This window comes from Mustela lutreola, chromosome 1 (assembly GCF_030435805.1).
Source record: "Mustela lutreola isolate mMusLut2 chromosome 1, mMusLut2.pri, whole genome shotgun sequence".
Taxonomy (NCBI): Eukaryota; Metazoa; Chordata; class Mammalia; order Carnivora; family Mustelidae; genus Mustela; species Mustela lutreola.
In genome coordinates, this window is record NC_081290.1 from 151,281,029 (window position 1) to 151,294,005 (window position 12,977).

At 38.2% G+C, this 12,977-nt stretch overlaps 1 protein-coding gene across 2 annotated transcripts in view; it reads left to right on the plus strand.

Annotated features, from left to right (window-relative positions):
* The window catches only part of ELP3 (elongator acetyltransferase complex subunit 3), a 98,226-nt gene that overhangs the window by 33,713 nt on the left and 51,536 nt on the right, over window positions 1-12,977 (plus strand). For both annotated transcript variants that reach the window (XM_059176594.1, XM_059176602.1), the window contains exon 8: window positions 10,524-10,685. In XM_059176594.1, the coding sequence (XP_059032577.1) occupies window positions 10,524-10,685 (162 nt within the window). The remainder of the gene's footprint in view (window positions 1-10,523; window positions 10,686-12,977) is intronic.

The window sequence follows — 12,977 nt, forward strand, 5'->3', positions numbered from 1 at the left end:
TGTCAAATGCTTTTTCAGCATCTATTGAGAGTATCATATGGTTCTTGTTCTTTCTTTTATTGATGTGTTGTATCACATTGACTGATTTGCGGATGTTGAACCAACCTTGCAGCCCTGGAATAAATCCCACTTGGTCGTGGTAAATAATCCTTTTAATGTACTGTTGAATCCTATTGGCTAGTATTTTGTTGAGTATTTTCGCATCTGTGTTCATCAAGGATATTGGTCTATAGCTCTGTTTTTTGTTGGGGTGCTTGTCTGGTTTGGGGATCAAGGTGATGCTGGCCTCATAAAATGAGTTTGGAAGTTTTCCTTCCATTTCTATTTTTTGGAACAGTTTCAGGAGAATAGGAATTAGTTCTTCTTTAAATGTTTGGTAGAATTCCCCCGGGAAGCCGTCTGGCCCTGGGCTTTTGTTTGTTTGGAGATTTTTAATGACTGTTTCAATCTCCTTACTGGTTATGGGTCTGTTCAGGCTTTCTACTTCTTCCTGGTTCAGTTGTGGTAGTTTATATGTTTCTAGGAATGCATCCATTTCTTCCAGATTGTCAAATTTGTTGGCGTAGAGATGCTCATAGTATGTTCTTATAATAGTTTGTATTTCTTTGGTGTTAGTTGTGATCTCTCCTCTTACATTCATGATTTTATTTATTTGGGTCCTTTCTCTTTTCTTTTTGATAAGTCTGGCCAGGGGTTTATCAATTTTATTAATTCTTTCAAAGAACCAGCTCCTAGTTTCGTTGATTTGCTCTATTGTCTTTTTGGTTTCTATTTCATTGATTTCTGCTCTGATCTTTATGATTTCTCTTCTCCTGCTTGGCTTAGGGTTTCTTTCTTGTTCTTTCTCCAGCTCCTTTAGGTGTAGGGTTAGGTTGTGTACCTGAGACCTTTCTTATTTCTTGAGAAAGGCTTGTACCGCTATATATTTTCCTCTCAGGACTGCCTTTCTTGTGTCCCACAGATTTTAAACCGTTGTATTTTCATTATCATTTGTTTCCATGATTTTTTTCAATTCTTCTTTAATTTCCCGGTTGACCCATTCATTCTTTAGAAGGATGCTGTTTAGTCTCCATGTATTTGGGTTCTTTTCAAACTTCCTTTTGTGGTTCTAGCTTTAGAGCATTGTGGTCTGAAAATATGCAGGGAATGATCCCAATCTTTTGATACCGATTGAGTCCTGATTTAGAACCGAGGATGTGATCTATTCTGGAGAATGTTCCATGTGCACTAGAGAAGAATGTGTATTCTGTTGCTTTGGGATGAAATGTTCTGAGTATATCTGTGATGTCCATCTGGTCCAGTGTGTCGTTTAAGGCCTTTATTTCCTTGCTGATCTTTTGCTTGGATGATCTGTCCATTTCAGTCAGGGGAGTGTTAAATTCCCCTACTATTATTGTATTATTGTTGATGTGTTTCTTTGATTTTGTTATTAATTGGTTTATATAGTTGGCTGCTCCCACGTTGGGGGAATAGATATTTAAAATTGTTAAATCTTCTTGGTGGACAGACCCTTTGAGTATGATATAGTGTCCTTCCTCATCTCTTATTATAGTTTTTGGCTTAAAATCTAATTGATCTGATATAAGGATTGCCACTCCTGCTTTCTTCTGATGTCCATTAGCATGGTAAATTCTTTTCCACCCCCTCACTTTAAATCTGGAGGTGTCTTCGGGCTTAAAATGAGTTTCTTGGAGGCAACATATAGATGGGTTTTGTTTTTTTATCCATTCTGATGCCCTGTGTCTTTTGACAGGGGCATTTAGCCCATTAACATTCAGGGTAACTATTGAGAGATATGAATTTAGTGCCATTGTATTGCCTGTAAGGTGACTGTTACTGTATATGGTCTCTGTACCTTTCTGATCTACCACTTGTAGGCTCTCTCTTTGCTTAGAGGACCCCTTTCAATATTTCCTGTAGAGCTGGTTTGGTGTTTGCAAATTCTTTCAGTTTTTGTTTGTCCTGGAAGCTTTTAATCTCTCCTTCTATTTTCAATGATAGCCTAGCTGGATATAGTATTCTTGGCTGCATGTTTTTCTCGTTTAGTGCTCTGAAAATATCATGCCAGCTCTTTCTGGCCTGCCAGGTCTCTGTGGATAAGTCAGCTGCCAATCTAATATTTTTACCATTGTATGTTACAGACTTCTTTTCCAGGGCTGCTTTCAGGATTTTCTCTTTGTCACTGAGACTTGTAAATTTTACTATTAGGTGACGGGGTGTGGGCCTATTCTTATTGATTTTGAGGGGCGTTCTCTGAACCTCCTGAATTTTGATGCTCCTTCCCTTTGCCATATTGGGGAAATTCTCCCCAATAATTCTCTCCAGTATACCTTCTGCTCCCCTCTCTCTTCTTCTTCTGGAATTCCAATTATTCTAATGTTGTTTCATCTTATGGTGTCACTTATCTCTCGAATTCTCCCCTCATGGTCCAGTAGCTGTTTGTCCCTCTTTTGCTCAGCTTCTTTATTCTCTGTCATTTGGTGTTCTATATCACTAATTCTTTCTTCTGCCTCATTTATCCTAGCAGTGAGAGCCTCCATTTTTGATTGCACCTCATTAATAGCTTTTTTGATTTCAACTTGGTTAGATTTTAGTTCTTTTATTTCTCCAGAAAGGGCTTTTAGATCTCTCGAGAAGGTTTCTCTAATATCTTCCATTCCTTTTTCGAGCCCGGCTAGAACCTTGAGAATTGTCATTCTGAACTCTGGATCTGACATATTACCAATGTCTGTATTGATTAGGACCCTAGCCTTCAGTACTGCCTCTTGTTCTTTTTTTTGTGTTGAATTTTTCCGTCTTGTCATTTTGTCCAGATAAGAGTATATGAAGGAGCAAGTAAAATACTAAAAGGGTGGCAACAACCCCAGGAAATATGCTTTAACCAAATTAGAAGAGATCCCAAATCGTGAGGGGGTAGAAAGGGGATAAAAAGAGGTTCACAAAGGAAGAAAGAAAAAAAAAAGAAAAAAGAAAAAAGAAAAAAAAAAGAAAAGAAAAGAATTTAAAAAAAGAAAACAAATAAGAAAAATATAAAAAAGAAAAAATATATATATTGGATAAACTAGTTAAAAAACGTTAAAAAAGAAAAAGGTAAAAGTTAAAAAAAAAATTTACCAGAAGGTGAGAAAAAAAAAAAAACAAAAAATGAAAAAGAAAAAAATCAAATTAACTGCAAGACTAAAAAAAATCACAGGGAAAAAACCATGAGTTCCTGCTTTGCTTTCTCCTCCTCTGGAATTCTGCTGCTCTCCTTGGTATTGAAACCGCACTCCTTGGTAGGTGAACTTGGTCTAGGCTGGATTTCTTATTGATCTTCTGGGGGAGGGGCCTGTTGTAGTGATCTCAAGTGTCTTTGCCCCAGGCGGAATTGCACCGCCCTTATCAGGGGCTGGGGTGAGTAATCCGCTCGGGTTTGCTTTCAGGAGCTTTTGTTCCCTGAGCTTTCCGTAGAGTTCTGGAGGATGGGGAATACAAATGGCGGCCTCCTGGTCTCTGGCCCAGAGGAGCTGAGAGCCCAGGGCCCCACTCCTCAGTGCGCCCTCAGAGAACAGCGCCCAGTTACTCCCGTCTGCCTGACCTCCGGCTGCGCTCCGAGCTCACCGAGCCTGCGACCGGTTCAAGGTAACACCGAGCTGTGAGCTTACTGTCGGCTCTGTCTCTGTAGCCGGCTTTCCCGTTCCAATACCCGCAAGCTCTGCGACACTCAAGACACCCCCGATCCTTCTGTGACCCTGCGGGACCTGAGGCCACGCTGACCCCGCGTGGGCTTCGCCCCGGTTTAGCCTCTGGAGCGATGTCCCTCAGTGGAACAGACTTTTAAAAGTCCTGATTTTGTGCGCCGTTGCTCCGCCGCTTGCCGGGAGCCGGCCCCTCCCCACGGGGTCTGTCTTCCCGTCGCTTTGGATTCACTTCTCCGCCGGTCCTACCTTTCAGAAAGTGGTTGTTTTTCTGTTTCCAGAATTGCTGTTCTTCTTCTCTTCCATCTGCCGATGGATTTTCAGGTGTTTGCAATCTTTAGATAAGCTTAGATTACTTTTTTTAAAAATTTTAAACCTACCTTACATTTGTAGGATAAACCCTATTTATCATAATGTGTTAATCCTTTTTATATATCATCTTGTTAATACTTTGGAAAGGATTTGTATATATATGTTCTTGAACAGGGGTGGTTTGTAATCTCCTTTTTTGTAATTTTTTTGTTAGGTTTCGGTATTAGTGTTATTATGCTGGCCCCATTAAACATGTTAGGAAGTGTGTCCTCCTCTGTTTTCTGAAAGTTCATGTAAAATCAGTGTTTTTTCTTCCTTAAGTGTTTACTAAAACTCACCAGTAGAATGATCCAAGGCTGAAGTTTTCCTTATGGAAGGGTTTTAGATAATTAAGTCAGTTCCTAACTAAGGAAGGGTTTTAGATAATTAAGTCAGTTCCTAACTAAGGATATTCAGATTTTCTGTTTTATCTGTATCCATTTTGGTAAGTTATATTTTTCAGGGAATTTGTCTACTTCATCCGGGTTGTTGAACTTTTTTGGCATTAAGTTGTTCATAATATTCCCTTATGCTTTTAATATCTGTAGGATGTTAGTGATCACCCCTCTTTCAATCCTGATACTGATAATCTGTGTTCTCTCTTTTTTTTCTTGATTAGTCTACTTGGGGGTTTATCAATTTTGTTGTTCCTTTCAAAGAACTGACTTGACTTTATGTCCTCTACTTCATTAATTTTTGTTTTACTTTTTTATTGTTGTCTTCTCCTTTCTTTGGCATGCTTCATGGTTCTTTTTCTATGACTTAGTAAGGTATAGAGGCTTGGCCATTATTATAGACCTTTTTTCTTTTCTGATGTAAGTATTTAAACCTTTAAGTTTTCCTCTAAGCATTGCTTTGGCAGAATCCCATAAACTTTGATATGTGGTATTATAATTATTATTCTCTTAAAGTATTTTTTTAAATCCTTTATATTTGGACCCATGGATTATATAGAAATGGGTTGTTTGATTTCCAGATTTCCAAAAACAGAGGTTTTTTTGGTATCTCATTGTTGTCAGTTTCTAATTTAATGCCATTTTGGTCAGAGAGAAGCTATTCTGTATGGGTTCTGTTCTTGTTTTGGAGGGAGATTTTTTTAAAAAGATATTTATTTATTTATTTAAGGGAGAGAGAGAGAGAGAGAGAGAGAGAGAGCGAGCATGGTAGGGGCTGAGGAAGAGGAAAGAGAGAATCTGAAGCAGACTCCACAGTAGATGAGGAGCCTCATGTGGGGCTCAGTCTCACGACCCTGAGATCATGACCTGAGCTGAAATTGGGATTTGGATACTTAACTGTGAGCCACCTAGGCACCCCTTCCTAAATAGGAAATTAACCTTCTTAAGAGAAAAAGTCCCTTATATCTAGCATAATGTTTTATGGATAGAGAGTACTAAGTAAGTGTTATTAAATGAACCCAGTGGAAAGAACTGTGCATGAAGAATCAGAAGACTTAGTTTCCACACTTAATTCTGTGATCATCTTACATTATTACGTGATTTAAACCAGTTATGTGTTCTGTGCTTATGTTTACTCATCTATAAAAATGAGGTGGGACTAGATTATCTCTGAAATTACTACTTTCTCCGACATTCTGTAGTTTGAAGATTTCTGTTGGAATGAGAATGTTTATCTAAAAGATGTATTTGGAAGTTACTTTTAATCTGGCAGTCACTTTCTGACAATGACTTTTCTATAATGCATTTATAGTCCTTATATGTAGTCCTTAAAGTAGAATATGAATGCAGTGTTAAAAGAATATGTAATAACTCTTTTTTTTTCTTTTCTATTAATAATGCATTGCAATTGGTTCTTCAGCTGTCTGATAGCATTCTTGTCAGCTGTTGAAAGAATCAAAAACCAAAATGTTATGGGTTGTTTTGTCTGTATATATCTTACTGTCTTATACCTTATCAACTAGCATGATAGGGAGCAAAGGTCCCTTATTAGTCTCTAAACTTACAAGGTCACCAGGTTAGTTTTTCATTGGTTGTGCTCATTTAAAAATCAGAATTCTCTTTGTTTCTGTTTCCTTGGTTTGTGTCGGGCAGAACTTTGTTTTATAGACCTCATTGACATAACAACCAATGTCCAGGAAGCAAACTTGACCACTGTCTCAAAAGGGGAAAATAAATTGTTACTTTTAAATCATCAAACACCCAACTCAGTCATTTTTAAGTCTAGAATATCACCAGCACAGCATTGTACAGAGCATAAAATTTTATTGAAATATATTTTCCAGATATGACAATAGCAAAAAAAGAATTTGGTCTGTGGTGCTACTCCAGAGAAATTGCATCATGAACCCCTGGTGTTATTTGGCATTTCAAGCAAATTTTTGGCTTTCCAAGAATTTTGTAAATTCTAATTAGCCAAGTTTGGGGTTGTAGATATGGAAGAGAGTTTCACATTATGACTAATCAAAATTAACATTTCTTCTGTGTACCATTTTTATTTACTTTGCCATTTGGTTTGAGCAGGTTGAGGTTCTGTAGGATTTTCAGGAATTTGGGCCTTGAGCTCTAGTAAGATTTCACACAGGAGTAGACTAAGACACATTGACGTTATTAATGACAGAGGTTTTAAAAGTTGTTTTTGTTTTTAAGATTTTATTTATTTCTCAGAGAGAGATACAGCAAGAGAAGGAACATAAGTAGGGGAACTGAGAGAGGGAGAAAGAGGCTTCCCGCTGAGCAGAGAGCCTGATGTGAGACTTGATCCCAGGACCCTGGGATTATGACCTGAGCTGAAGGTGGACACTTAATGACTGAGCCACCCAGGCACCATTGACAGAGGTTTTAAAAGAGGACTGCAACAAACTGATAGCAATGAAAAGCGTTCTTTGATGCTATAATCTTCCTGGAGTGAATCATATAAACAGTTTCCAGAAGACTTTAACATTGGTTTGCTGTCTTCCTTCAGTGTCCCCTTTGTTGGGGCCCTTCAGGCAAGGAGTTAGTAATAATGGATACCACTTTTATAGTTTACTTTTTTCCTTCTATAAATAGAACCAAGAAATAATATGTGTTCATATTTCTGCCCCTTTTAGGTGTTTGTTCTTAAGTGGTTCTTGATTTCATCTGTGTCTTTTTCTTAGAGCTAGATTGTTAAGCATCTCTGGGACAAGAACTAGTGTATTATTTCTTTCTATAGAATCCCTGGTCTAGTTTGAGGCATCCTCTAGGGTTGATTCTTTGCAAGAGGAAAGATAACCAGCAGAATTACCTAGAGGCTGCTGTGGGAAGGTAAAGAAAGACCTGTCTTTAGTTACGCTTGATTATTTATTCATTCTTTGTAGTTGTATTTTTTTATACTGAAGTAGAGTTTTTGATGCTGAAGACTTTAAGCAGTTACCGCCAAACATATTCGAGCCTACTGCCTTCAAGGTGCCTCCTGTCTAGATGCACAGACAAACATCCACCAATAACAAGGCAAACCGTATTCATATTATGGGCAAGGTGGCTCTGGGAATGGTAGCACAAAGTGATGAAAGGTTCTGGGAAGATGTTGTGGGAGGAGAAATATATTTGAGCTATGTTTTGAAGACCAGCTAACATATAGTTTTTGTGTACTTTCAAACTCTGAAGGTATTGTCCCACCCCACTTGCACCCGCCCAACCTTCTTAAAAAAAAGAAAAAGTCAGCATAAGTTATTGGCTTCAATTATAGTTGGCTTTACAGAGCATATTAGCTAGCATCTTTTGTAGTTGGTGCCACTACTGTGGCATACAGAAATGTGTAGGATTCAGTATAGCCCTGCACAGTAGGGTCCAGACTTACTTAAGATGACCCTGTAATGGCATAAAAAGAGCAGTGGAGTCGGAATTAGAAGACCTGGGTATGAGTCCTAACTTGGCCTTTAGAAGTTTATGATCAGGGTTGGAAAATGTGTAGTGCATTTCCTGGGTGCCCAAGAACTTAAGAATTTTGTGGTCCCCAGAAGATATGGGAGTTGAAGTGGGTACTAACAGAGAGGCACCCTATAGGATGGCTACCTAAAATGATATGAGAGTTATGGCAGGCCCTAAAAATTGCCCCGAAGTTGCTTGGACTAGTTGAAAGCTTTCATGCAAATATTTGCATATTAAAGAACAATCATTAATATCTTTACACTGCTGTTCAATGAAGAGGTACATTCAGTGACTGTAGGACTAAATGTAGCATTAACAAAAATCCCAATAAAAATACAGTTATCCTATAGGAAGGATGACCTTAAACTCTGTTCTTTTAGGAAAATACCCCATTAATTTGTCATTCGGATTAAGAGTTTCTGCTAAATTGCTTTGCAAATGAAAATACAATTCTGAAAAGAAGGTAGTGGTAAAAGCTTTTTGTAAATACAAAATGTTAGCTTTTTAAAACTTACTTTTTAATTTTTCCATTTCTTACCCTGCAAAAGGTAATGACATTTCCCTTAAGAGGAAAGACATTTTTAAATGGAGTTAAATTATTGTTTGAGAATAAGGCTTGTCTCTCTCCTTATACTATATTCCAATTACTAAGAAAGAGATTTCTTACAGTCCTTGCAGCATGCCTTTCGTGATCTGTGTCTGCATGCCTTTCGTGATCTGGACAAGAGAAAGATTTGCTGGTGATTTTCTCTTTCCTGTGGACAGATTCCCACTTGCCCAGTTGCCCATCCTCTAGTTTTTTCCCAGTGATCCAAGGTACTCTTGTGCTGCTGAGCTTTCTTTTAAGAAAAACTGGAAGCTTTGAAACAGTCAGTTAATAGGGAGATATATGGTACAATTTTAGAATGCCTGATTCTATTATGTTCTTCTTTACTTTCTTAAATACACAAATTTAGAGTTTCTTGCTTTCCTTTCTTTTTAAATCAATCTTCATGTGATTTTTTTTCTCCATAATATGAGTATTTTAATTTTTTAAATATGGTTTTCCTCAAACACAATAATTGATATTTAAGGAAAATTATATTTAACCATGGCATTATATACTTCTTTCTGTTAGTGCAGGTCTTAGTACCCACCTATTTGAGAGGCATGGGACTTTCTGATTTATTTCAAAGATGTATAGTGATTTATATCCTGTCTTAGGCAAGATTTGATAAATATCTGAGCACTTTATCTCTCTTGTGATTCAGTTTTCAGTAACTGTGGACCACTTATTTACTTTTTAGGTCTGTTGCCTCTGGTAATTCCATATAAAACTTTATAGGTAATAAACAGTGCAAAAGAGTTGGAATATCAAGAATGAAAAATTTCAGAATCAGTGTTCCAGTTCAGTGATTAACTTTGTTAATAACTGTTATTAAAATTAAGTCAGCTTTTATTGACAGTTAATGAAGAAGTGAAACTAAAGGAATAGTTTTAAAATTTTGGAAACTTGATTATTTTTATACTTGAAGAAAGGACTTTGAACTTCTTTGAAAGGAAGAAAATCAAATAGGGGGTGGGGTGGGGGAGAAAAGAGGTTTCCCTTACCCTCCCAGGGAATTGAGAAAGTTGTAGAAGGGTGCACCAAGAAGAATCACTGGGTTCTAGGATGTTAGAGAAGCTGAAAAGAGAAATCTGATGTTCCTTGCTGAATTGTCTAAGCAGTGCTATAAAGTGAAGTGAAGAATAAGAATTTAGAAGTCTGATAGACCCAATTTCAAATCCTGACTTGGATATTATGAGCTCTGTGTCCTTAGACATGGTATTCATCTCTTTGAACCTCAGTTTCTTCTGTGAAATGGAGATAAGAAGACATGCTTCATTGAGCTGATGGAGCATTCCATATATGTACAGAGTATCTAACATAGTACTTGGTGCAGTGGCCCCCGGAAATGTTAGGTCCTCTGCTCACATTAGCAGCCCCCTCGGTAGGTCCCTTTTACTTCCCTGGATTCTCAGCCAGCAGTAAAGCCATTAACTCAAGCAGCTTGAGTCTGAAGTATTACTCACTACTTTGATACCTAGTGTTAGTGAAAGAGAAGAATGATGCCTAATTTTGTAAATTATTGCTAAGATTAATAGGCTTGGCAGAATGACTTGTGTGTGTATATAGAAGACATTTTATCTAAATTATTCCTATGATCATTATACATACTTCCCTTGCCCTTCTTTTTTTTTTCTTTTATTTAACATGGCATAAAATATGGAGTAGGAAATAAATAAGGCAGATACTTTTCACTTATATGAAAAGTGGTTACTAGAGTTTCCACAGTTGCATTCGCTGTTTCAAGGAGATTATGGTTACTAGCGTCCTGTAGGGGGATAAGAATGATAATGATGGTAGTAACAGTACTGTGTGCTAGTTCAGTCATGTCAGTCCTATGAGGTATGGCTTCTATTAGGCTCATTCTGCACATAATGAGACCGAAGCACAGAGAGGTTAATAACATTTCTGTGCGCATAGTTAAGAAGTAGCAGAGCCAGGATTTGAAGTAGGCCACGCTCTTAACCACTGTCTTACAGGACTAAGCGAAAACAGTCGTTCAAATGGGAGCAAATGTCCTAAAGCTGTGGAAGGTTGCTTACTTTTAGATTTGCTCTGCAGGTATTCTGAAAGAAGCCTCACAAAGTGTATTGGAATTACAATTGAGACCAGACCAGATTACTGCATGAAGCGGCATTTAAGTGACATGTTGACCTATGGCTGCACAAGGCTGGAGATTGGGGTACAGAGTGTCTACGAAGATGTGGCCAGAGATACCAACAGGTAAAATGAAGACAAATGATTTCACACAAGCTTCCTTCTAACTCCCCCTGATTATATCTATATTTATACTCATCCTCTTCTCCTTCCTACCAATATCAGAGAAAGAGGTATAGGTATTCCTTCTTCTCAGAGTCATTCTTCTGTCTCTGCTCTTAATTTCCACCCCCTTTCCATTTTTCTTGTCTTTACTGGCTCTTTTCCAGTAGCTTGTAAATGTGCTCTTTTCTCTTCCTGTTCTTGTCATAAACAGCCTTTTCCATATGGAAAGGGGAAGGCAGGGCTTCAAGGTCAGTCATCTAAAGCAGAAGAGAAGGCCAGGAGCATGGAAACAAAGAGAAGGGTTTGAACAAGAAGGAAATCAGGGTGCTATTTAAAAGATTGGTTTTTGTGACATGGATGCCAATTAATAGAGTAGTGAGAGAAGGGTTGTTGAGCAATGGGTGTAAACTTTGAGAAATTTAGGAAGTTAAGAAAGAATAGAAATAGGGGTTGACAGAGCCATATAAAGTTCTCTTGAAGAACTCTAGAAATAGATCACTGAGTTGAAGAGAAACGTACACATGAAAGATTAGCTGTATAAGGAACTTTATGATTAATTGATAAATTAGAGAAAAACAAAAGATTTCAGGAGTCTGTTAGGCAGCAGAGATCATTGATTGAGGATGTAAAGTCAGGTTTCAGGGAGTTGGTATATGATCAGTTGGACTTTAAAGGCTACTTTACCAGGAGAGGCAGACGTGATTGGGGGTTGTGGTAGGAGAAGGAAGGCAACTAGGAAGTAAAAGGCTTACACTGGTCAGCATCTTAGAAACCACCAGAAGAATGCCAGGCTAAGGAGAGAGGAATCTTTCCTTTAGGTACTAGAGATCTGTTGGATAGTTTTGATCACAGGGAAGAATTACACAGATATCAGGCTTAAGAAAGATTAACATGAATAAAATGTACCCTTGTAGGGTGAGTCTTAAACCGGAAACACTGGTTGGCCTGCTGCAGTGATCACGTGTTGTACCTGTGGAGATGGGAAGAGTCTCTTGAAAGTCAGAGAAGCTTTCTGAAAAGAATGGCATCAGACCTGAGACTTAGAGGAAGAGTATGACTCAGATGGGGAAGAAGAAGATTATTTCAGGCAGAAAGAAACATACAAGCAAATGCCTAACGATGAGAGCACTTGGCAAATTTAGGGGACTTGGAGCAGGTTAGCTTGGTTAAGAGTGTAGAGCATGAGGTAGGATAGTGGTAAGAGGTGAGGCAGAAGAGGTTAGCCGTGGTGGCCAAATAATGAGGAACCTTAGAAGTCAGCCCAGGGAGTTTCGGCTTTAGTCTGAGGACAGGCTGTAAGATAAGTTGTGATAGGAGCATATCTGCATTTTAGATCCCTTTGGAAGGATCACAGTTTGCAGGTGGAGAAGGAAGATCAGTTAAGAGGCTATTGTACTCATTTAAACAAGAAATGATGTCTTAAAAAGAAGCAAATGACAGTGTTTGGTGAGTAGATGGACATGGGGGTAGGAGAGAATGGGAAGTAGAGGAGTCGTGGAGGGAAGGTGAGTTTCATTGTTGGATGTACTCAATTCTAGATACTTGTAGAACAACAATTTGAGGGTTTGCTTTAGAGCAGAGCTGTCCAGAACCTTGTACAGTGATTGAAGTAGTCTACATCTGCATTGTCCAATATGATAGTGCAACTGAGGAACTGAATTGTTCATTTTAATTAATTGAAGTATAAACTGAGTAACTACATGTGCCTAGGGACCGTGGTGTTGTACAGTAGAACTTTCGAGTACTGGATATTTGGATGGAGTATCAGGAGAGAGGCCTCACCTAGTCATATAAATCGGGAAGTGGTTAGCAAAAAGAGATTGGAAATGGATTAATGGAAATGCATGGTAATATCCAGAGTGGGATGAAGTCCATGTTTCTAGGAATATTTTGTGTGTGGTTTTTGTTGTTTATTCATTTGTTTATTTGTGGTGGTGGTGAATGGGAATGTCCTGGAGGTAAAAGGATTGGCATAGGGCTTTGGTTTACAGTAGCCCCAAACTGTTATTAGGGCTTGCTTCCTATTAGATGTGGTGCTAGAATGTTAAAATGATTTACCCAGCTGGCCCCAGATGATTCTGCCTTGTCAGTAAATCATTCACTCTTCTCACTTTTTAAAAGACATTGGAGACCACCAGAATGAAATCTATTTTGTATGTAGGTGACATTCTTCATCTCCCTCTCTCTCCAAATAATTTCAGAAAAATTTTAAAGGAAAGAGCATAATAAGAGGCTGCTTCTGCATGGTTTTGA